Raw genomic sequence first — 22,107 nt, 5'->3', positions numbered from 1 at the left:
AGACAAATATAGCCTACCAATTGTAGCCAATTATACATATTCAAACGCTTTAAAGTAAACTATCACGAATTCGCAATGAGATATCTGCAAAAATGTATGTTGTGTTTCTGCAATTAGAGCTGAGTAACTGCTCTCAATTGATAGTCAATATAGCCTCCACGAATCGCGTATTACGCGAATTGAGTAGCATATGACCTATTGGGTTTGTGAAATAAGTTATAATGTCGAGTTTAAATGATCACAGATGATTATTGCTGCGCGAAAGAATATGTAATCTTACCTGTCTCCTCTCTGTGAGTGAGTTGTGTAGGGACAGCAGCAGTTCAACTTGTCAACAGTATCAACGGATGATTCCACGGTTAGCTTCACGCATCTCCGCGAGAAAACTCACTGCGTACTTTTTTGATTCAGCCGTGTTATTATTCAAAGGATATGTCTCATCGTAAATGTAGTGGACATGGTGTAAAATGCCACGATGCTGTCCATCTATAGACAAGAAAAAACCCTGTCAGTGTTATTGGATTCTTCCGAGGCTGGCTTTGCACACTACAACAACAGCAGCAGCACAGAGCTATCTCTCTGATACAGACTCTACAGAGATAGTGCAACGTTTTTTAAAAAGACAAATCTGTCTAAGAGCAAACATGAACAAATAAATAAATAAATAAAATATGTACATAAACAAATTACGAAATGTCAATGAAAAAATAAGGTAAAATGCGAAAATAAATATCTCATCGGTCAACATTATCTTTGCACGATTTAGTGCTGACTTGTGTTTTTTTTATTATTAATTAACTCATTTAAGCTATTTATTACTTGCTAATCTAAAATAATAATTATTTAATTTATTCCGATTTCCAGTATGGGGGTGGTCAGTTTACTCCTATTGGTAGGTTTGGTTTGGTGTTCCCAAATGGCCCTGGGTATTGCAGCGCCACCAACAAATACACGTGACCACTCCTAAGCGGCACTTTAGCAATATAATAAAGACTTTCAGTAGCCTACTATTTGAAATGTCCTAATGAAATCTCGACTTCAATGTTGAAAATATCTAAGTTGTTCCTATTCTCGAATTCCTGCGATTGTTAAATCAGTGTCAACATATTTAATCACATATTGATTAATAATGATAAACAAGTCTTTTAGAATTCAAAATCGATTAAAAGTAATGCAAACTTAATTCTTTTTCAGATATAACGTTCAACATAACATTTTTTTAATTAATATGAAATAATTCAATAATGTGAATGTTTAATAAACCACTTAATATGGAAATCTGATCAGTTATGTTTCTATGATTATGTACAGTGATTAAAGGAGTTTGTTATTAAATGCCAAATAAACGCTGTTCCCTCGTTTGCGATGCTGTGGGCGGGGTCCAGTCCTCGCTTTCAGGTCCAGCCAATCACAGCCGGATTTCTTTGCAGACGTCAAAACGAGGTTGCTGCTTAGCCCTTTGTACAGTGAAGAATTAGCCTGTGTTAGCTCAAAGTTAGCTTTCACAGTAACGGCACAATCAATTGTGATCACTGACAACCATAGACAGTTGACAACACATGGATCCGTAAGTGACATATCATATCTGTTATAAACCAAAGAGAAAACAAACTCAAATGTCTGTTTGTTATTGTTCGCTGTCTTCAAGTTATCCGACCAGTTAGCAAGCTTGTTATGCTACTGCTGTCAGATCAGCCTCGCTCAATGACACAAGCCTGACATTAAACCTAACTACTGGATAATTCTCAGTGAATAAAGCACATGGGGAACAAAGACAGCCGTTATCTGTCTAGCGTAATACATTGAACTTATACACCTAATAATAATAGTATCTTAAAACGCTTGTTGTTACTTAACAGTTACTCTGAACTTGAACTGTCAGTAAGAAATTGAATGATCAGATTTGTCATGTTTATTAGTTTTTTCGTGTATACAGGGTTCATAAGACAGATGTTTAGGGTCAGGATACTACTATGTTTTATTACAATGATTAATAAATGATTATTTCATGTCTTCATTGCTATTCAGCACAATATGTCTTATAAGACAGGTAGGAGACAATGGTTGTAGTGTTATCCTGTGTTCTAGAATATTTATAGCTCCCCTATCTAATCGATAACAGTTTCATTTTATTTAGCCTATCTTGAGATTGAGGTTTTGTAATATTTAACTAAGAATCATTGAAGGAATGGTGTTTGTTTGATTGAAACCCTCAAGGCTTTCCTCTGGCTTACTAGTTTGCTTTTGTCTCCTTTTTTTGTCCAAAATCCATTGGCTTTGTCTGAAATCGCATACTCTCTTGAGTAGTTACTTATTTTGAATAAGTACTTCACAACCACTAAAATGTAGTATAGTATGAAGGTGTTTAATATGTAATTGGATCTATTGTACTACATTCACCATGTTGTCATTGTCATGTGACCTACCAGTGTCAGTTGTGTCACTTCAGTGCCATAAATCCTCTTAGGTGGCCTCATGGCATCCATCATATGCACACAATTCATCAGACTCTCGCTGGAAGAACTAGGTCACCCGGGTACTTTTTGTCTTTTATGACAAAAACTCTTTTACACTTTTTACTTTTTTTATGAATACTGTGAATTCGGACATTCTTCTTTTGTCACATACCGTTTTTCGCTTACTAAATAGTAGTGAAGTGTGCGATTTGGATGCAGCCTTTGTCTCATTCTGTCTTCCATCTCTTCCTCTAGAACCTAGCAGCTCTGACCTCACTGTGATTGAAAACTCCTGCCTCATGTGCATCATCTTCTTGAAGTTTGACCCTCGGCCTGCATCCAAAAATGCCTACAGGTAGTTCACCTGTTCCCAGAAGCTTTAGTGTGTAATATGTGTTATAACATAATATTGTATCTGCTCATGGTGAGTCATGACAAATTTTTCACAGGCAAATGTGAAATTTATTCCATAGTCAAACGTGTCCAGGAAAAGAGTGGGTATTATTCAGCTGGTCATGTGATCTCATGAGCCCCTTTCACACAGAGATTCCGGAAAATACACGGATAATGTGACCCGGCGTTTGTCCCGGGATTGTTTGATTTTGGTTCATTCACACTGCCAGTGATTTCCATGATTTGTGATTTGGAAAGACACATGACGTCAGGATGAGACGTGTAATGTACCCGTCGAAAACATGTACGCGCGCATACCGTTCCACAAAGCTGGTGAACGATCTCAGCTTCAGCGCGGATATTGAGGAGCTCCTGGTCTTTTCTTCGTTCCAGTTTGCAGACATTTGTTCGTCCTTTCTTTGTTGATCACGAACACAAACTTTCTTCTAAGAGCAACAGGGTCGCGCGATGGCACGAGCGTCATCACTATGACACACCCCTTACGGCATTGGTCCTGGCTTTTGTTAACACAGCGCGCGTTCCGGGACTGATTCCGGCAATGTTACTAGGTCCCCAAACCGGCATCGATGCCGGTATCATTCCCGGGTCGTGTTTGAGTTCACACAGAAGGCGTTCTGGCAATTTCCCGAGATCAACGCGCTGTGTAAAAGGGGCTATGTATAATAAAACATTTTTATTATTACATTTTTCATAAATAAATGTTAATTTCTGTAATGTGAAACTTTTTACAATTTTGTTTTACTGTTTATACATGATCAAAAGTTTGGGTTGGTGAGATAAAAAAAATCTTTTGGAAAGAATTCTCTTAAACTCACCAATACTGCATTTAATTAACCACAAAACAGTTATATTGTGAAATATAATTACAATTCAAAATAACAATTTTTCTATTTTAATATGCATTAACACATATTTGATTCCTGAATTTCTCCAGTCTTCAGTGTTGAAAGTGGTTGTGCTGCTTATTTTTTTATTAATTATTTTTGTTGTTGAAACCATTCAACTTTTTTTCAGGATTCATTCTTTCATAATAGAAAGTTCAAAACAACAACATTTATTTGAAATAGAAAAAAAAAGTTTTACTGTCACTTTTGATCAATTCAATATGCCATTGAATCAATTGACACATTTCTCTAAAAACAAATCTTACTGACTGCAAACTTTTCAAAGGTAGTGTACTTTTTTGTTTACATAAATTTAACATTAAATCCCAGTATCAGTATCATGCTAAGTTGTAGTGTGCACTCGATGTAAAATGCCATAATAGCAGTGACTGTCTAGACAACTATTGTGTGAATCAAGCTGGTCCTGATGACCTCTACCTCTGTTTTAAGCTCTCAGTCCCTAAAGGAAATGTCCCTAGGTCAGGGTTTTCTGAATGTGAGCTGTCTCTAAAGAGCTAGAGAGAGCCAAGTCAGTCTTTTCTTTTTCAAAAGCTATTGCCTGATGAGCTCTGAATCATGTGTATGGGATGAAATTGCATGGACTAGTAATCTATGTCTTTTTCCCCTTCACTACAGAGAGGTTACCTCCGATAATACTGTCAGATTGGAACATGCTACGCTAATCAGGATTATTACCCCACAAGCTGTAATTTGATTATCTAATATTGAGTCAGTCACAGTGGTTTAGCGTCACAGATGACTCAACCCAGGATGTACAATCTAATCAGTGACGCTGTCTTGAAGGTTGTCTTGCGCTGCATTGGTTCCTCTGATTTAGGGTAGCATCACCTTGTTTACAACAGCGCAGACTATAATTAAGATCGGGCAAATGTGAAAACCGTATTACAAAATAAACAGATGTTTTATAGAGTGCACTTCTGCTTGTTTTGCCTCCTGTAACCTAGCAACATTGCAACTTGCTTGGATACACTTACTGTAGCAGGGAAATCCAACAAGGGGTATGCATTCTCTAGACTAGAGGTTCGATTTACAGTGATTTTCATTTAGTGTATTGTTATGCCTATATAACAGAAATGTGACTTAATATTAAAGGGATAGTTCACTTTGAAAGTAATTTTTGATATGTTTTAGCTTACCTCAAGAGGATCCAAGATGTAGGTGTCTTTGTTTCCACAGTATTTTCAATTGATATTTTTAGGTCAAACCGTTCTTGTCTGTCAGTCATATAATGGAGGTTTATGGGGTCCACCCTGGGTCCACCTCAAAGCATGCACAGGGAAGTCAAAATTAAATATGATTTAATGACTCGTACACTTTAATGGCCTAAGACACGAAACGAGCGGTTTGTGTGACTATCCTTTTAAGCTATCCCTTTAGGCTGTCTAAATAAGTTAATCTCATGATTTGTTTTGTAGTCAATCTATAACCTATGAATAACTTTTAAGAAAATCCTGTGTAAAGCATGTTAAAATTTGTGTCTAAGTTAACTAATTGACTAGTTATGCAACGTTAGAATATAGTCGATTAGTAAGGTTGACTAGTTATCTTTTCTTTTTCTTACATTTACCATTCAAAAAGTTCTGATAAGTTTTTACTAAATGTTTTTGAATGAAGTCTCTTATGCTGACCACGGCTGCATTTATTTGATCAGCAAATACAGTAAAAACTGTAATATTGTGAAATGTTATTGGCAAAAGCATTTTAATATAACTGTTTTCCTTTTTAATATATTTTAATATATAATTTATTCCTGATGGCAAAGCTGAATTTTGTTCAGCACTCCAGTTTTGAGTGTCACATGACCTTCAGAATTCATTCTAATGCTAGTTGTGATTAGGTCATTTTTGGTAATATATTCTTGATGAATAGAAAGTTCAAATGAATAATTTTTATTTGAAACCGAAATCTTTTGTAGCACTTTAATTCATTGTAACTTTTATCTTCTTAATGCATCCTTGCCTTATGAAACTATTCGTATCTTTGAGAAAATCTTACTGACCCCAAACCTTTGAATGGTTGTTTAGTTTATTTGATTTTTTAGTACTTTTAGCAACAGTGCACTTTTGCACAGTAAACCCCTCTCTTGAAATTCATCCTCTTGTACATTGATAAACATTGAGCCGTACATCTTTGGCCAAAATGTTACATCTCACACTGGGTTGTTTTTAGCAACTAATTGACAACTTGATTTTGAAAATCTGTAGTTTTACATTTCCAGATCCCTAATTTCCATTTTGATGTTGATAATGGAGCCTGGTTTTTTGGGTACTTAAGATAAAAAGACTGGGAAAACACTGACATACTTTAGGCTACAACTGTAAAATCATATCATTAGCACTGACCTCTTGAGCAAATTTAACTGCAGAGGATACAATTTGGTCAAAAAAAAAAAAAAAAAAAAAACTGTATCATTAGCCCTCTTGATCTATGATTCACCCCATGAGGTCAGATGCATTAATCCAGCTTAAAAACAGAAATGCTTTAAGATTAATGAGGGTTTCTGCCTCAATACCCAGAAGAAGTGTACAATTATTGCAAAGTTCATTTCAGTTCAAAAACCAACCTGCCTCCCATCGCACTCGCTTGGTGGATATAAACGCCTCTTTTTGGAACCATTTCATCTTCATCATGTTAACCTCTAACCTCATATTCACAACTAACAGCTCTGAAATCCCTTTGAGAGAAAACAGGCCGGAGGTCTGTGTCAGTTTATTTATATATGGCCATGGTGACTTTGATGTCACTAAAATGGATCCACTTAGCGCTAATATTATCTTTGGAAGTACAGATGGAACCTGTCAGAGATGTTAAAAGTCTCTGAAATACAGCGTAGTCTCAAATGTAGGCTCGATCATACAATCATTGTGATGACGTGCTGCCTCCAAACTGAAATGAAATAAAGGCCAAACACTGAACTTGAGAAGGACATCACTGTTTGTGTGTGTGTAAAGGAAGATTAAGAAAGTAAAAGTGTGTGATTGTCCAATGCAATTCAAATGATTAAACTGAAATACTTGGCCTATAACAGCATTATTTGCTGTTTTCAACCCATTTTACTTCCATAATGTGACATATACACTAACTTTCAAAAGTTTTGAATCAGTAAGATGTATATATATATATATGCTAATATATTTAGCAAGCTTGCATGGATTTGATCAAAATTGTCAGTAAAGTCTTTTACATTGTTAAAATAAAATTATTTTTAAACAAATACTGTGCTTTTGAACTTTCCGTTCATCAAAAAATCTTGTATTACAGTTTACACAAAGAAAAATATTAAGCAACATTTTTTCAACATTGGTAATACAAATAAATGTTTCTTGGACACCAAATCATCATATCAGAATGATTTCTGAAGGATCATGTGACACTGAAGACTTGAGTAATGATGCTGAAACATTTAGCTTTACCATCAAATTACTAAATTACGTTTTAAAATAGAAAAGTTGTTTTAAATTGTAATAGCATTGTACAATATTAAAGGGATTGTTCACCCAAAACTTAAAATTCTGTCATCATTTACTCACCATCAAGTTCTTCCAAACTTGTGTGAATTTCTCTCTTCTACTGAACAGAACACAAAAGAAGATATTTTGGTAGAATGTTGTCTTACATAGTATTATTATTTTTATTTTTTTTCATATTTGGAACAAATTGAAGGTGAGTAAATGATGACAACATTTTTAATTTTGGGTGAACTATCCATTTAATATTTTTACTGTATAAATAAATGCCGCCTTGGTGAGCAAAATAAACTTCTTTCAAAAACATAAAAAAAAAATCTTACCAACCCCAAACCTTGAATCGTCATGTATTTCAGAATTAAATACGATATTCAATGAGAAACAAATGCTGGAAGGAGTTCAGACTTGATTTTATCGTAAAGGAATTTGAACGTCCAACACAACCCTAATTTTAAAACTTAAAAACCTAAAAAAAAGTTTTTCTTTTAGCTCTCTCTTTGTCCATTCATCCTTTTGCCATTCTTCTGTTTTAGTGACAATTTGTGAGAATTCTCTCCATTTGGGCTGACAAAGAGGGTGATTACCTTGCCCAAGGTCTGGCGTAATTGACATTGTCAAGCCAGTAAGTTGTTTTCAGATGGAAAGGAGTTTTTCTGCTTGGCAAGCTGTCTCCAATACAGAGCACATATTCCTGGGGTGCATCAACCATTGCAGATCAATCTGCAAAGCCCTCAGGATACTGCATCACTTTTTGTCTCTCTGCTTTTCTTCTTCTCTGTCAGCCCGTCAGGTTCCACAGGCTGGAAGTGCAGTGGACGTGTGACTCTTCATGCTGTTGTTAAGCAGTTAATGCAAGTTTTACGCTGTAAGCATGGCCAAAACGAAATAATAAGCTGCATTTCATCTTCAAGGCTTAATGACTCACGTTTTTCTATGTCCTGACTGTTTACATTTACTTAACCAACTGTGTTTGGTTAACGATTCGACGAGCTTAGTTTGACGGGAGTCAGTGTTGAGAGAGTTTTGGGGGAAAAAATTCACCTCGTCGCTGCTTCGTCAAAATTTTACATTCATTGATCTTGTACATCCATTTTCATGTTTGCAAACTTAAACGTTTTGATTGTGTGATGTATTCTGCATTATCTTTGCAAATTCTGCTGATTTGTTACCAATATATTGTTATCTAGCATGATACATAAATTATTTGTAATGGCCTTGCATTTGACCATAGTGTTTAAAGCTACAAACAGTAATGTTGTTCATCATATGCCATCATTTTCCAGTAAAAGTTTATTTTAGAGCTGTATTATTAGGAGTGTCATAAAACACTGTATTGATCATAACCAAGTTTTTGCATCATGTTAATATACTAAAGATTGAATAGTGATTGCTTTCATTCTGAACATTTGATGAGAATTAATGTGGATCTTAAGGTGTCTGGAATACCAGTAGCCATGGTTACACCTATGACATCGACTCATTGTGCCATGTGTACTTTTAGGTTTGATTCAGTGCATAACACTGTCAAGACACTGAGATCTTACTCTAACATGCTTTAAAAATGCTGCTTTGAAAAACCATACAAAATAGAATTTATGCCTGTTTTGTCTTTGAAATAATTATGATCAACAGCACTTTTTCCTAGCCTGGCTGCGCCCTCCTACGCACTTCTGCTCAATTTCATTTTCCTTCAGTACAGATGAAATGTACTAGAGTCTGGTTGAACCAGGCTACTTTTCCCCCCCAAAACTCTGAATATGTCATGTCACATCAAGATGTATTAGCATTACCCTGGTATAGGGTATCAATGAAAATCAAGGGCTAATCTATTGTCAGGATTCTGTCACTTCAGTCTGTTTTGAGCCGTCTTGTCGTTGCGTGTGTGCGGTTCTGAGTTCGCACAGATCGTACCCTCTTCTGTCCATGTGAGATGTTTTGTGTGCGGAGCGTGATGTTTGTATCCTGGGACTTCGGTCTAGTTTGGTGTTGGTTCAGTCAGTGTCGAGGTTCGGACATTCATGCTTTGTGTGTTTATCTTCTGTTGTGAGTACACGGGATCAGCATTTGTGTATGTCTCGTTTCATCAGAAGTACAATGCAATTTTCTTCTATAAAGCATCTCAATAATATTGAAAATTATCCAGCAATTATCTCTAGTTGACAACCTGGTTTGCCGCTAATATTTTTTTTATCATATAATTATTTCTAATTTAGTATAAATATGTATTTAATCGCAGCATGTGTTATTACTTTTTTTTATTAAATGGTATAACGTAACACTTTACACTATGGTCCTATTAGTTGATGCATTACTGTACATTAACAATGAGCAATGCGTTTCTTACAGTATGTATTCATCTTTGTTAATGTAAGTTATACAACTGTTCATTGTTGGTTCATATCCGTTAAATAATATTAACAAAGACAACTTTTAATTTTAAAAATGTATTAGCAAATGCTGTCATTGTTAGTGCATGCCATCGGACATCAAAAACATTTATATCTATCGATCGCTACTGAAAAGCGTTTACCATGAACTTACAATAACCTTTCACCTAGTTGCCTGTTGATTTATGCCTTATATTCTTTTAATGTTTGTTTAAAAAATTGCAGAATGTGTTTGACATCTGATTGAGCCCAAATTACTTCCAAAATGCTAAGATATAAATGAATACTCCATTACACTGAATAGTAATTACAGAGCATCAGGCCTGAGCAGGGACAATAAAGCCACACACAGCAGCTTTCAGCATCACAGCTGAGCCCTCTCTGGGCCTTAGGTGTGTAGCTGGCACAGCAGTCAGCGCTCTCTCGGGATCAGCGCGAGATAAACACATTTAGGTGCACATGTGACCTCTGAGCGCATTCAACAGTGCCAGCCTCAATCTCTCCCCCTCTAACAGAAGGTCTGACTGAAAATCTGCCCTTTATTGGTGAACACAATGCCCATTACCCATGAGTAGCACATTACAAAGCACAGCATGACATTTTTGAGACAATATGGTGTATTCTAAAGGTGGTCGGATATAGAGATGTGCTTTATTATAGAAATGATATGTTATTACTAGTATGATTGTATTGAAAAAGATTGTGTGATGTCACCTTCATCTTTCTTGTACGCAGGCTTATTCTGGCTGCTAACAGAGATGAGGTCTACAGCAGGCCGTCCAAGGCTGCAGACTTCTGGGGCAGCAACAATGAGATCCTCAGCGGTAAAATCATTCTTATTTTTCAAATATTAGATACATATTTCATATCCAAAATCCAGCTTTATCTCACCAATATTTTAGACTTTGTTGATGTTATTGAGGAATTCAGATGTTGGTTTCAATTTTAACTCTGTTTGTCTGAACTCTATATAATTGTGTAAAGTTCTTGAGCTCCTAGATTTTTGGATGAACAAGAGTTTCTTCAAGAGTCTCTTGTTTAAAGTCAGCTTTTTATTTTTCACATTGTGAGATATTTAACTGGCATGGTGTTTAGCCAATGTTGCATGTTATTCTGGTCAAGAATAACAGCCCACTTAGACAGAACGGAACTGTTTGGCATGTTAAGTGACCAAGCACAGATGTACCATTTACGGGCAGGGATGGATTAGCATGAAGTTGAGCTTGGTTGAATATCTCATTATTTAATTTTGGCTTTAATACTGTATTTTTTTTAACTAACCAGCTAGTCAAGTAGTGTGGTTGACAAGTTTATCTTGAATTTGTATTGTTGCTTTTTGAACCATTTTTGAACTCAAGAGGCAGATCTTCCACTATTTAGGCTTATTTAAAAGGCCAACTATTATTTAATGCAGAAAATATAAGAAAATGTAGCTTGAGGGTATCTAGATTATTTACTTTCATAGATTTGATGCCACCAGAAAAAGGCAAAATCCAATTCCTCAAACTACTTCATGCTGGTTTAAACTGTGTAATCCAATGGGTCAGTAGCTGGGTTTCCATTACTGATTTGCGCAAAACTTTTGCAATCTTTTTTTAAAGGGATACTCCACTTTTTTTGGAAATAGGCTCATTTTACCACTCCCTCAGAGTTAAACGGTTGGGTTTTACTGTTTTCGAATCCATTCAGCTGATTTTCTGATATTTAGAAGAATGTCAGTAACCAGACAGTTTCTGGTCTCATTGACTTCCATAGTAGGAAAAAAATATACTATGGAAGTCAATGAGACCAGAAACTGTCTGGTTACTGATATTCTTCTAAATATAAAAAAATCATCTGAATACATTAAAAAATGGTAAAACCCAACTGTTTAACTCTGGGGGAGTGGTAAAATGAGCCTATTTCCAAAAAAAAAGTGGAGTATCCCTTTAAATGTCGATTATGTTGAACAATTCGGAGTACGAATTGTTTAATTGACTGATGGCCCATAGTCCTAAAAACAACACATTTCAGAACAGAAATCATTCATTATCCTATAATTATATACCCCCCTTTGGAGGGGTGTGTGGTATGGATGAGTGATGATTGGATCTTTGGGTGATGATGACAAGGAAAGCCATTTCTGAGAAGACTCTTGGGATTGTTGTCCTGTGAATTGAAGCTAATATTTATGAATCATTTTATGAATCAGTCTGTGGTATTGCTGAGTAATTTTGTATGAAGCCATATAGCAGCATTGTTGGATTTCTCATTTTTCAAAGCACTAGTCTGTTCTAGACAGATAAGTATCCTTGGGCCTATAACGTTCTGTTTTCTTTGAATGTCAAGATGAAACGTATTATTCTGTACCTTCAGTCTAGGTCATTCTCACTGAACACTCCTGGGATGTTCATTACATCTAAATCTGATCTCCTACTGGTTTGATTATAGCCAGCAGACAAGATTTAATGCCACTTTTACATTAAATAACAGTGTGACTTTTTGCTTTCTGTCTTTAGGTCTGGACATGGAAGAGGGGAAGGAAGGTGGTTCATGGCTGGGAATCAGCAAACGAGGAAAACTGGCAGCACTGACCAATTACCTGGAAGCACGGCAAAATCCAGATGCCCAGGGGAGAGGTAGTGCTGATCTTTCACCCATTTGTATTAATGTACCACTACTGGGGAGTTGACTGGGCACACTTAATCAATGTATTACTCAGACAAATGATACTTAATAGTAAGATAATTCACATTTAAAAAGCCTTCATCATCCATGTACTTTCTCTTCAAATAAACGGGCATCCAGAGATTATTGTTTTTTATACACTGAAAAGTTAAATTTACTTAATTTTTATTTGGCAATGTTTTGCACTGATATTTTTTAAGTAAATTTAACTTAGTTAAGTAGAGTTTAAGTAACAAAGCAAATTAGTAATTTTAACTTGGCTAGTAAATGTTGAGTAATATCTATTTAGTTAAAGTTTCCTTTGCAATACATTTCACTCAAACAATATAACATTGAATTAAACTACACTTTTAAAGTATATGCTTTACATAGAAACATCTAAATAATGAATATAATCGATAGTCTGTAAGACACCATATCTATATATCAGAAGTTACGCATCACATGAACGCAGAGACTTCAATACTTTGTAAAGAATACACAATGACGGTAACATTTGATTAGTGTTGTGTTTAACGCGTTACAAAGTAAAGTAAAAGTAACGCGTTACTGTAATGTAAGTACTTTTTCGGGTAAAAACTAGTGTAACGTGCTACTACTGAAAATTTGGTAACGAAGCCTAGTTCCGGGTAATTGATATTTACGCTTTCATTTCTACACACTTGAATTGAGTACTAATATAGAATTGACTTCGATTTTTTTTAATTCTTGCCTGAACTAACTTATGTAAATAACATATTTACCACGTGTTTTTTCCGTGGCATTTACAAAAATGTTTTTATAGTGTGTATATATACGTACAGTAGTCAACATTTGAAGTAGTGGATCAAAACCTTTCATTTAAGTTATACATGAATTTTGAACAATAATTCTTGTCTTAGGACAATATTGATTAACTTTTTTGATCCACTTCAAATGTTGACTACAGTGTATATAAAGAGCTCAAGTAGATCAAGTCTCTCAAAAACATTTGCTATGTGCAAAGATATACCATAGACTAACATTCTGATCAGAGTCTTATGATGGCATGATCCACTTTGCAAGCAGCAACTCTATACATGCACACCTCCAAATGTTTTTTTTTTTTTTTTACATTTATTTGCTTATATTATACAAGTGTAAAGCTGAAACCATTTTTTACCAAAGAACGGAAGTGCTGAGCCTGAGAAAGTAAAAACAGCCCAAGGGGCTTATAATAAAAACTTTTCCACAAATAAAAAAAAAAATGATTTTTAAATCAGCTAAAGATATAATAACAGAAACTAGATTTTTACATTTTTCTCAAGAAAATGTGAATGGTGCTTGCCTGCACAAAACTCATGCACGATGCTAAAAACAGCCACACTTAACACACTTTCCTATTTTAGTCCCACAATATCTCTGTGACATTTTAGATATGGCCGGACACTGGACAGCAATTTTTGTCTGTTTTTATCATGGTGTTGCTATGTATTCCTAAGGCCCTCTGAGTTGTTTAGCTTTTGTTTGGATATTGCCAAGTGTTTCTGGGGTCTTCTGGTTGGTTGCTAGATTATGTATAGTCTATAGTCTCTTGTTCCTAGATAGGTCTCAATTTACTCTTTTTATCTAAGTCTATGGGGCTAAATTAAAACTGTCATTTGAGGTATCATTCATCAGAGGTTTAGAACAAACTTCTCACCCAGAGCAATACTCGTCTTTGCAAGAACCACTTATAATAATTATAACATTGTACAAAGAAATTAACAAAGATTTTTTTTTCAGATCATTTGAGATTAAAAATAACCCCTGTTTCAACATCATTGCAGATTTTTATTTGTTTATTTTCACCCACATTTTTAAGTTTCATTGTTCCAAGATTAACCTTATTCTAATTATATAGTTTGTGTCTTCTGTATACTATGTTAACATTCTTTCTGGAATATGCTGATATATTCACATAAACACATATGGATGGTAAGGCCCGATACACGAGCAGCTGTTCACTTCAACTAGACTCCTCACTTTCATCACTCCAGTGTCTGTTTAGGCCTCTTTATAGACTGACACCTCACTAGCACTTACCATCAAAAACATGTCAAACACACCCCACCCCTCTGTTCCCAAGCCATGACACTAAATATAATGCATACAACTCGGCTGTTATTTGGATGGTTGTACGCAACAGCTGTGTGGAAGATCTGTAATATGTAATATGGCTCAGTGCCGTCTTGTCCAACAAGTTATATTAATTTCAGCAATTACCTCTCAAAAATCTACCTTAATCATTTTCTGCACATATTTCAGAGTGGACGAAATGAAATTTTACAAGCAGTTCTCAATCGATTCCTTGTCTTTTACAATCCATGGTTGTATTATTGATACATGCTTGTTTTTATTTATCATTTTTATTCAGGTTTCCTGGTGTCCAACTATTTGACGGATAACCTGGACAGTTTTGCCTACCTCCGTAAAGTTTCTTCAGAAGCTAATTTATATAATGGCTTTAATCTCCTCACTGCTGAATTCAGGTAAGTGGTGGAAGGCAAATCTTGCTTGGTTCTTTTCATATACACAACTTTGCTCAAATGGTGAAAATGTTGACTACATCTTAAATTTACTGTTTGTGATTTCTCTAAAATTTTGTTTTGTTCTGTTTTTCTGAGCTGAACTTGTTATACTTGTTAAGGTTTTTGGTGGAAAATACAGTCATAATTAAGTTTACATAGTAAATGGAAACTCTATTTAAAAAGATCATTTATATTAGATATTTCGTGATATACATCTACACAATGCTGTCGAATAAAACCTGAATTGCCTTGAAAAAATTGAAAAAATTATAATGTGATGCATTCTTACAGAATCTTTCAGCTAAATCCAATTAAATCATTTACCTCTCAGCTGTCAGCTCACTAATTAAAACCAGTCGTCACTAATAATAACCACTTGGTTCTGACATCACACATCAAGCCTGTTTAGAAATAAATCTAAAATTTCTAAGAGTGAAGTTGATCTTTCATCTCACTTTCTTCATCATTTGTAATGATGATGACATGACGGTGATGATACTGAATCTCTGGAGTCCTTGAAAGGGACAGCAGGCTCTGGTGCCGCCACCTGCTCTCCATATACCGAAGCTTAAGAAATCTATTTAGAATATAGTCCGAGAACAGATGGCGTGTTTCCAGCAGCGCGACTTTCTCAGAGGATGGTAATTTGAGGTGATTTAAAAAGATTAGGTTTCATGATTCCACATATTAAAGGTAAAAAATAATGACGTTTATTGAAATAATTCATGTTTTTTTGTATGTATGTGTAATACCATATTGGTGGTTCAGTGTTGGGATGGCTATGCATATTTTACATTAGCAAACTTGTAGCCTGAGAATGCATTCACGAGCAACAGCAATAAACCACCTGCTTATGGACACTATAGCCGAATAGTATGTGCTCATCGAATTGCTAACCTGCAGGAATTTTATTGACACTGCTGTGTATAGTAATATCTGCTTAAAACAGCAAACTCTGTGATTGTCTTTTTACCTTATCCCTAATTTAATTTGATCAACTCCAATATGAAAGTGACCATTTTGTGACCATTAACATTTAAGGAGAATGTCTTTACATTTTTCAAGATACATTAATGACAGCAGTTAGCCGTGCGCTAGAGACATCATCACCCCATCCTTTAGCTTGCTCAAAGGCTGTCGGCTAATGTAGTGATGAATTGCTTAGGTCCATGCTGTCATCTTAGGGGATGGAGGGATAATATTTGTCCATTCGTCTCTGTCTCTTTAAGCCTGTATTTATGAACGGAAAATACATTGTAACGCCACTCGAACTCCCACACTCCGTAATGGAACAGAAAGCGATAGCCATGGGGAGTGTTATTCATTTGTTTACCCTTTTAATAAACAAGATCATTATTGGGCCTATCGTTCTCTCCATTTCTTTCTCCAGCCACAAAGAAGAAAATGATACATGTCCAGATAAACTAAAGGAATTACAATGGGCATTTTGTGCTGAAATCAATACAGCTGTCTTCTGTAAATACAGATGGCCTTTCCAAAAGAATAAAGAGATTTTGTTTGTTCCTCTACACTACAGGGATGTGACTGACAACACTGATAATAGCCTTATGTTGTATATGGCATTTCAGCTCATTGAAACATTTCCCTGCTTGTTTTGTCAGGTTTGGGATTCAAACTCCACTTTGAGAGTGTTGCTCACAGCTTTCACATTAAATATATAGATTCTTTCAAGGGCTAATTTCATGAGTAATCAAATTTCCCTTGATCTTTGGAGATTAACGTGAGCATTCTGTAATTTCTTTATGCTTTTTGTCTTTTCTTATGCTCACCGTGGCTGCCTTTATTTGATCATAAAATACAGTAAAAACAGTTATATTGTCAAATATTATTACGAATTAATTAAATTTGTTGAGTGTAATGTATTTTAAATCTGTGATGGCAAAGCTGAATTTTCAGCATTAGTCTTTAGTCACATGATCTTACAGAAATCATTCTAATAAGCTGATTTGGTCCTCAAGAAACATTTCTTCTTGTTATCAATATTGAAAACACCTGCACTGCTTAATTCTTTTTTTGGAAACCGTGTTAATAAAATTCAGGGTTCTTTGATGAACAGCATTTATTTCAAATAGTTTTTATTTTACAATGTAAATGTTTTTAAGGTCACTTTTGATCAGTTTAATGCATCCCTGCAGAATAAAAGTTTATTTTTTATTTATTTTTTATCTTACAAACCCAAACTTTTCATGAACTTTTGGTTGTGTAGATTTTTTGCTCATATTATGAGGAATCAAATTGTCCTTGATCTTTGGAGAATAAAGTGTTTATTTTGTTAATTTCAGTGAGAAAAGACTAACATTTACTAAAAAAGAATTACAAAAAATGGCTTGTTCTTCTGTACTCCTTCAACTTTATTAACACTTTATTTATAAAGTATATATAAAACTTAAAAAAAAACATTCTTACAACTGGATATAAGGAAAAGGTATTAAAACTGGGAGAAATACAAATAGGCCTAATTAAAAAAAAAAATCAGGATATAAAATGACCTGATACATCTTTAAACTTTTAAACCTTAACTTGAATTTGTTTCTATGTGACCTTGGACCACAAAACCAGTCTTAAGTTGCAGGGGTATATTTGTGGCAATGGCCAACAAAACACTTTTTATGGTATATGTAAATTCAAGGTATTGTATTTTGTCTAATATGTATTTTACAAGTATTAGTAAATTTTTGGTGTATTGTCTCCACCCTTTTATGAAAATTTGACAGAACATTATCAGGATTTTGCTGGATCAGGATCACCTTTTTTATTCAGCTTTCAGGTGATGTATAAATCTCTCTTTTTTTTTTTAAATAGACACACGATACTGCTTTTGTGGTCCAGGGTCACATATTACAAGACTTGAGGTCATTTTATGTGTGGCATTTATGGGTGTAGTTGGATAGTGTTTCTGTTATGTGTATAGTTAAAATTAGATTCTTGAAACATAGCTGGGTGTGTAACCGTAAAATTTTTGTCTGCTGACTAGTTGACCGAATGTTTTAGCCATGTAATGCTTGGTCTGTCTGATCCAAATCTCAACGGAAAATCACATTGGCATAGTGGTTAAAACTGGTAAACAAAAAGTTGACTTTTTGAATTTATCTTGCAAAGTTAAACTACCACAAGTTAACTATCTTGAACTAACTTTAGAAGTATATAATATAAAAATATAATAGAGAATACTTTGTAATCGCATCTCCTTGGTGCACCATCCTAAAGAAAGTAATGTAGATCAGCAAAATCCCATTAATCAACATTCATTTGAAGATTCCTAAAACAGATGTGGTTTTACTGAAAGTCTGCATTCTGCATACTTATTTTAATCCTAGTACTTATTCAAAAGGCTCTCCAGAGTTCTGAGGCTTCTGAAGTCCTTTCCTTTCTGTCTGTCTTTCTCTTAGTCGTGGTTTGCCATCGCTGCCAAACAGTTCCCCCAGCATTATTGATGTCCCTCTCAAAGTCTTTCAAAACCCCTAAATAGGCCATTTCTCTTTTCATAGACAACCTCCTGTGTCTCCATGAGCCAATACAATTTTGATTTTGTCCTCTTAAACACAGCATAGTTCCATCAGGAGTAATGCTTTATTGAGTGAATGAAGTAAACGCATTCATCCACTAATTTCTTGCGTATGAAATCAAGAGCATGTCCTATCATACATGTCATATCTATCTACATATCTATCTATTTATCTCTCTGTCTGTCTATCCAATGCTCTGTTGATCTATTGTCTATCTGTTCTATCTTATCAATTGTTATACTCTTGTCTGTGTCTATCGTTCTATCGTTAAATCTGCCTGAGATATATAATCAGGTTTTCTGCGAGTCTTAAAAAGTCTTAATTCAACCTTCCAGAATTTAGGGACTTAAAAATGTCTTACATTGGAGAAGAAAGTCTTAAATTCAACATCATGGCATTAAATTAGAATCGAAGAATCCATTTATAAAAATGGAATTTACTGTATAATGCAGAATGTCGCGGAATTGGTCAAATTTTAGATGATTAAATCATGAAATGTGAAAAAAAAAAATTATAAAATGTAGCTGTAAATTTGTGTTTGATTCTCTTTCTCGCTGTTGTTGAATACAGGGCCAATGAAGACACATTGTGTTACTATGGAAACAAGAGCAGTTCAGAGCCCATTCATCTCAAAGCAGGTTTGTCCAGTCCCGTTAGCGCTCTGTGTTCAGGTGCCAGTGGTCTTGCATGAAGCACCTAGCGTCTGCATTACAGACCACTTTCAACTCGTTCAGCGCCAGATTGGTGGGTGTGTCTCAAAACTCACAGGAAATGATGGATGATTGTGTTTGTTTTAGCAGGAATCTATGGGTTGAGTAACTCTCTTCTGGAGACTCCTTGGAGAAAACTGCAGCATGGCAAACAGCTGTTCACTAGTGTAGTGAGCAAAACACTGCCCTCTGATGGCTTAGTGCAAGAACTGCTCCACATCCTCATCAATGAGGAGCTGTAAGTGTGCACGCTGCTTCATTATGAAAACCGCTATTCTCTTGCTTTTTTTGCTTCTGTTTCTTTTTATCTTCCATCTACTTTTATCTTTCTTAAACAATCAACCCAACATCCATCCTTTTTGATCCTCAAGAAGCACTTGAGACACAAATCAAATAGATTTCTAGACAATTACATTATAGAATCTTTGAAGCACCGGCAGCTTGATTTGTGAAGCCTTTTTTTTATTTCCTCCGGTTTTATTAAGTAAATGCAGGCAGCATATCATAATGAAATTCGATATTAAAAAGCAACCCATCTGATGAATCCACGGCTTACATCCATGTTAAGCATAGTTGTTTTCACTGTTTTATCAAAATTTTCCTTTTAATTGTTCACTTTATCAGAGACAGATAGGTAGCCCACCCATGTCTGCAATGACCTTTTAGATGATTTATGAGAATGAAACCGAGACATCTGATTATTAAATTCAAATTCAAAACAGATATGATGTTTACCAGTAAGTAAATATGTCCTATGTCAGTTCATAGATGTTTTCAAAGCTTCGCAATCGGGTAGTATAAGAAATCTATTCCAAATAAATTATGTTCTTTTTGTTTACTTTGTTTATTAGAGAATCCTGAAAAAAGATCACCATCCACAAAAATAAACTGTTTTCAAAATGTATTATAATAAGAAATGTCTTTCTTGAGTGCCAAATCAGCACATTAGAATGATTTCTAAAGGATCATGTGACACTGAAGACCGGAGTAATGATGCTGAAAATACATTTTTTAAATATAATAATGATACATTAAGTACTTCATTTTGAAAATATAACAATTCCTGAAAATATAACAAAATATAACAATTCCTGAATCCTGAAAAAAGATCACCATCCACAAAAATAAACTGTTTTCAAAATGTATTATAATAAGAAATGTCTTTCTTGAGCGCCAAATCAGCACATTAGAATGATTTCTAAAGGATCATGTGACACTGAAGACCGGAGTAATGATGCTGAAAATAATTTTTTTTAAATATAATAATGATACATTTAGTGCTTCGTTTTGAAAATATAACCTTTTGAACAGTATTATGTCTATGTATACATGCCTACCTTGCATTTGTCTGCATTCTTTAATCTCAGTAAAACACCAGGATGATTTGGCACACTAAAGGAGTCATATAAATCTCACGTCTGCCTTTCCCAGAAACACCCCGGACCCCGCACAGGAGAGTCAAGGTGTGGGCTACAGTAAGGCCATGCTCCGAGCCCTGTCTGCAGTGTGTGTGCGCTCACCGGGATACGGCACAAGGTCCCATCATGCTATTTTTATTTTCACCTCTCTCTCTCTCTCCATAGAAAGTGCAGCATGAACTGGTTGAGTGTAACACTGCTCTTTTTTACCCTCCAGTATTAATGTTTAACCAGTGCCATATTTGTGTCTGTCCATCACAGGACCAATACAGTCATCCTCATCGACCGAGAGGGAAATGTGAGCTTTACAGAGCGCACCATGCTAAACTGTGACATCACCCAGTGGAGCACAAATAGCTTCCACTTCAAACTGCAGGAATGAGGGCCAGATGCCAGGCCAAGGGAAGAAGGTCCTCACGCTGTGCCTTTATCCAGCCAATATCTGCTTAAACCATGCAGCACCACTGTTTCTATTGACATGAACAGCAAGGCTTTCCTGTTGAAACAGGAAAGTGGTTAATTATTGCTTACTTCTAAGAGGAAGCTTGATTGCACTTTCCTTCTTTTTTTTTCTTATTTAGTTCAATAACCGACGGCTCACAAGAAGTCTCACACAGAAGCTATGGCCACAGACCTCAGATTTCCATGCAGTTTACCATATTTAAATCCATCCACAGATTTTCCCTCAAATCAGTGCACAAAGCACAGTGCATATACCGTCTGGATCTACTCGTGAGGTGTAATTCTGAGTGCATGTGATTCCCTCTGAAATCATTATTGGTATGAAATGCTTTTGGACAGAATCGTTTGAGGAGCAAGATGACTACTGCCAAAGAATAATTGTGTCAGTCACAATCATTATGAACACAAGAAAATAAATCGTCTTCATAATCTTGCACAATGTAACATTTGCTTGCTATTCGGTGCGCCACTGTGATACCTTTCGCTCAGGAACACGTTGAAAGGAACACGTTTTAACATTAAACAGCTTTTTCAATCATTAGTTTAAAACAGATTAAATTAAACCATTTTGATTTCATTTTATGTTATAATGTTTAAAGTCTGTATGGTTTGATATCTCCAATGTTATCGGAATTCTAAAATCAATGCATTTTATGTCAGCTGTCAGGAATCCGATATGAACGTCATTTGATGTCACATCTTTAGTTGATAACAGTGTGCCTGAAATGTAGTATTCAGCTTTTAAATGACAGCTGCGTCCACCTGCCTCCTTGTCTGAAACTGATAATATGCTGAAAAAGTTGTTTTACTCACCCTAGATTAGACAGAGAGTAACGTTCAGGATGAATTAATGATTCAAAACAAGTCCCTGATTATTTCACGCTTGCTTATTAGCGTTTTTTCTGCTCAGTTAATGACAGTTAAAACACTTACAGTATATTGTCTGAACTGACAGCAACCACGTTTTACTACCAAGGCAACTGAAATCAAGTGTGGCAGATCAGGTATTCTGTTCAGTGTAGTGACTTGTGTCAGTTCTTCATGTGTGTCAAGACTAAAGCATTTACTAAAGGGAGCCTATAATGCAAAATTCAGTTTTACATGGTGTTTGAACATAAATGTGTGTCGGCAGTGACATGCTATAATGCACAAAATCCATAAATCCA

The 22,107-nt window shown here is 35.3% G+C and overlaps 2 protein-coding genes across 22 annotated transcripts in view; one reads left to right on the top strand and one right to left on the bottom strand.

The window, feature by feature from the left end:
* The window catches only part of arvcfb (ARVCF delta catenin family member b), a 188,993-nt gene extending 188,426 nt beyond the window's left edge, over positions 1-567 (bottom strand). For 9 of the 20 annotated variants that reach the window (XM_039658982.2, XM_039658981.2, XM_039658990.2 and 6 more), the window contains exon 1: positions 281-566. The gene's annotated coding sequence lies outside the window, so the exon portion shown is untranslated. Of the gene's footprint in view, positions 1-280 lie in introns of all 20 variants that reach the window. The other 11 variants (XM_039658989.2, XM_089130382.1, XM_089130379.1 and 8 more) reach the window with 3 other exon arrangements.
* An 865-nt stretch (positions 568-1,432) lies between these two features.
* Positions 1,433-21,374, top strand: tango2 (transport and golgi organization 2 homolog (Drosophila)). Of its 2 annotated transcripts, none has more exons than XM_039659542.2 (9): positions 1,433-1,567; positions 2,712-2,811; positions 10,365-10,453; positions 12,128-12,247; positions 14,671-14,785; positions 18,922-18,989; positions 19,152-19,299; positions 20,493-20,597; positions 20,741-21,374. In XM_039659542.2, the coding sequence occupies exons 2-9, from the start codon at positions 2,756-2,758 to the stop codon at positions 20,859-20,861; spliced, it is 822 nt and encodes a 273-aa protein (XP_039515476.1). In that variant the 5' UTR covers positions 1,433-1,567; positions 2,712-2,755; the 3' UTR covers positions 20,862-21,374. The 2 variants fall into 2 exon arrangements, with proteins under 2 accessions (XP_039515476.1, XP_039515475.1); XM_039659541.2 differs by having other exon boundaries at positions 19,149-19,299.
* The last annotated feature ends 733 nt before the right edge of the window (positions 21,375-22,107 follow it).

This window comes from Pimephales promelas, chromosome 4 (assembly GCF_988280905.1).
Source record: "Pimephales promelas chromosome 4, fPimPro1.hap1.1, whole genome shotgun sequence".
Taxonomy (NCBI): Eukaryota; Metazoa; Chordata; class Actinopteri; order Cypriniformes; family Leuciscidae; genus Pimephales; species Pimephales promelas.
Note: the sequence above shows the minus strand (reverse complement) of the source record. Positions and strands in the feature narration are given on the sequence as shown.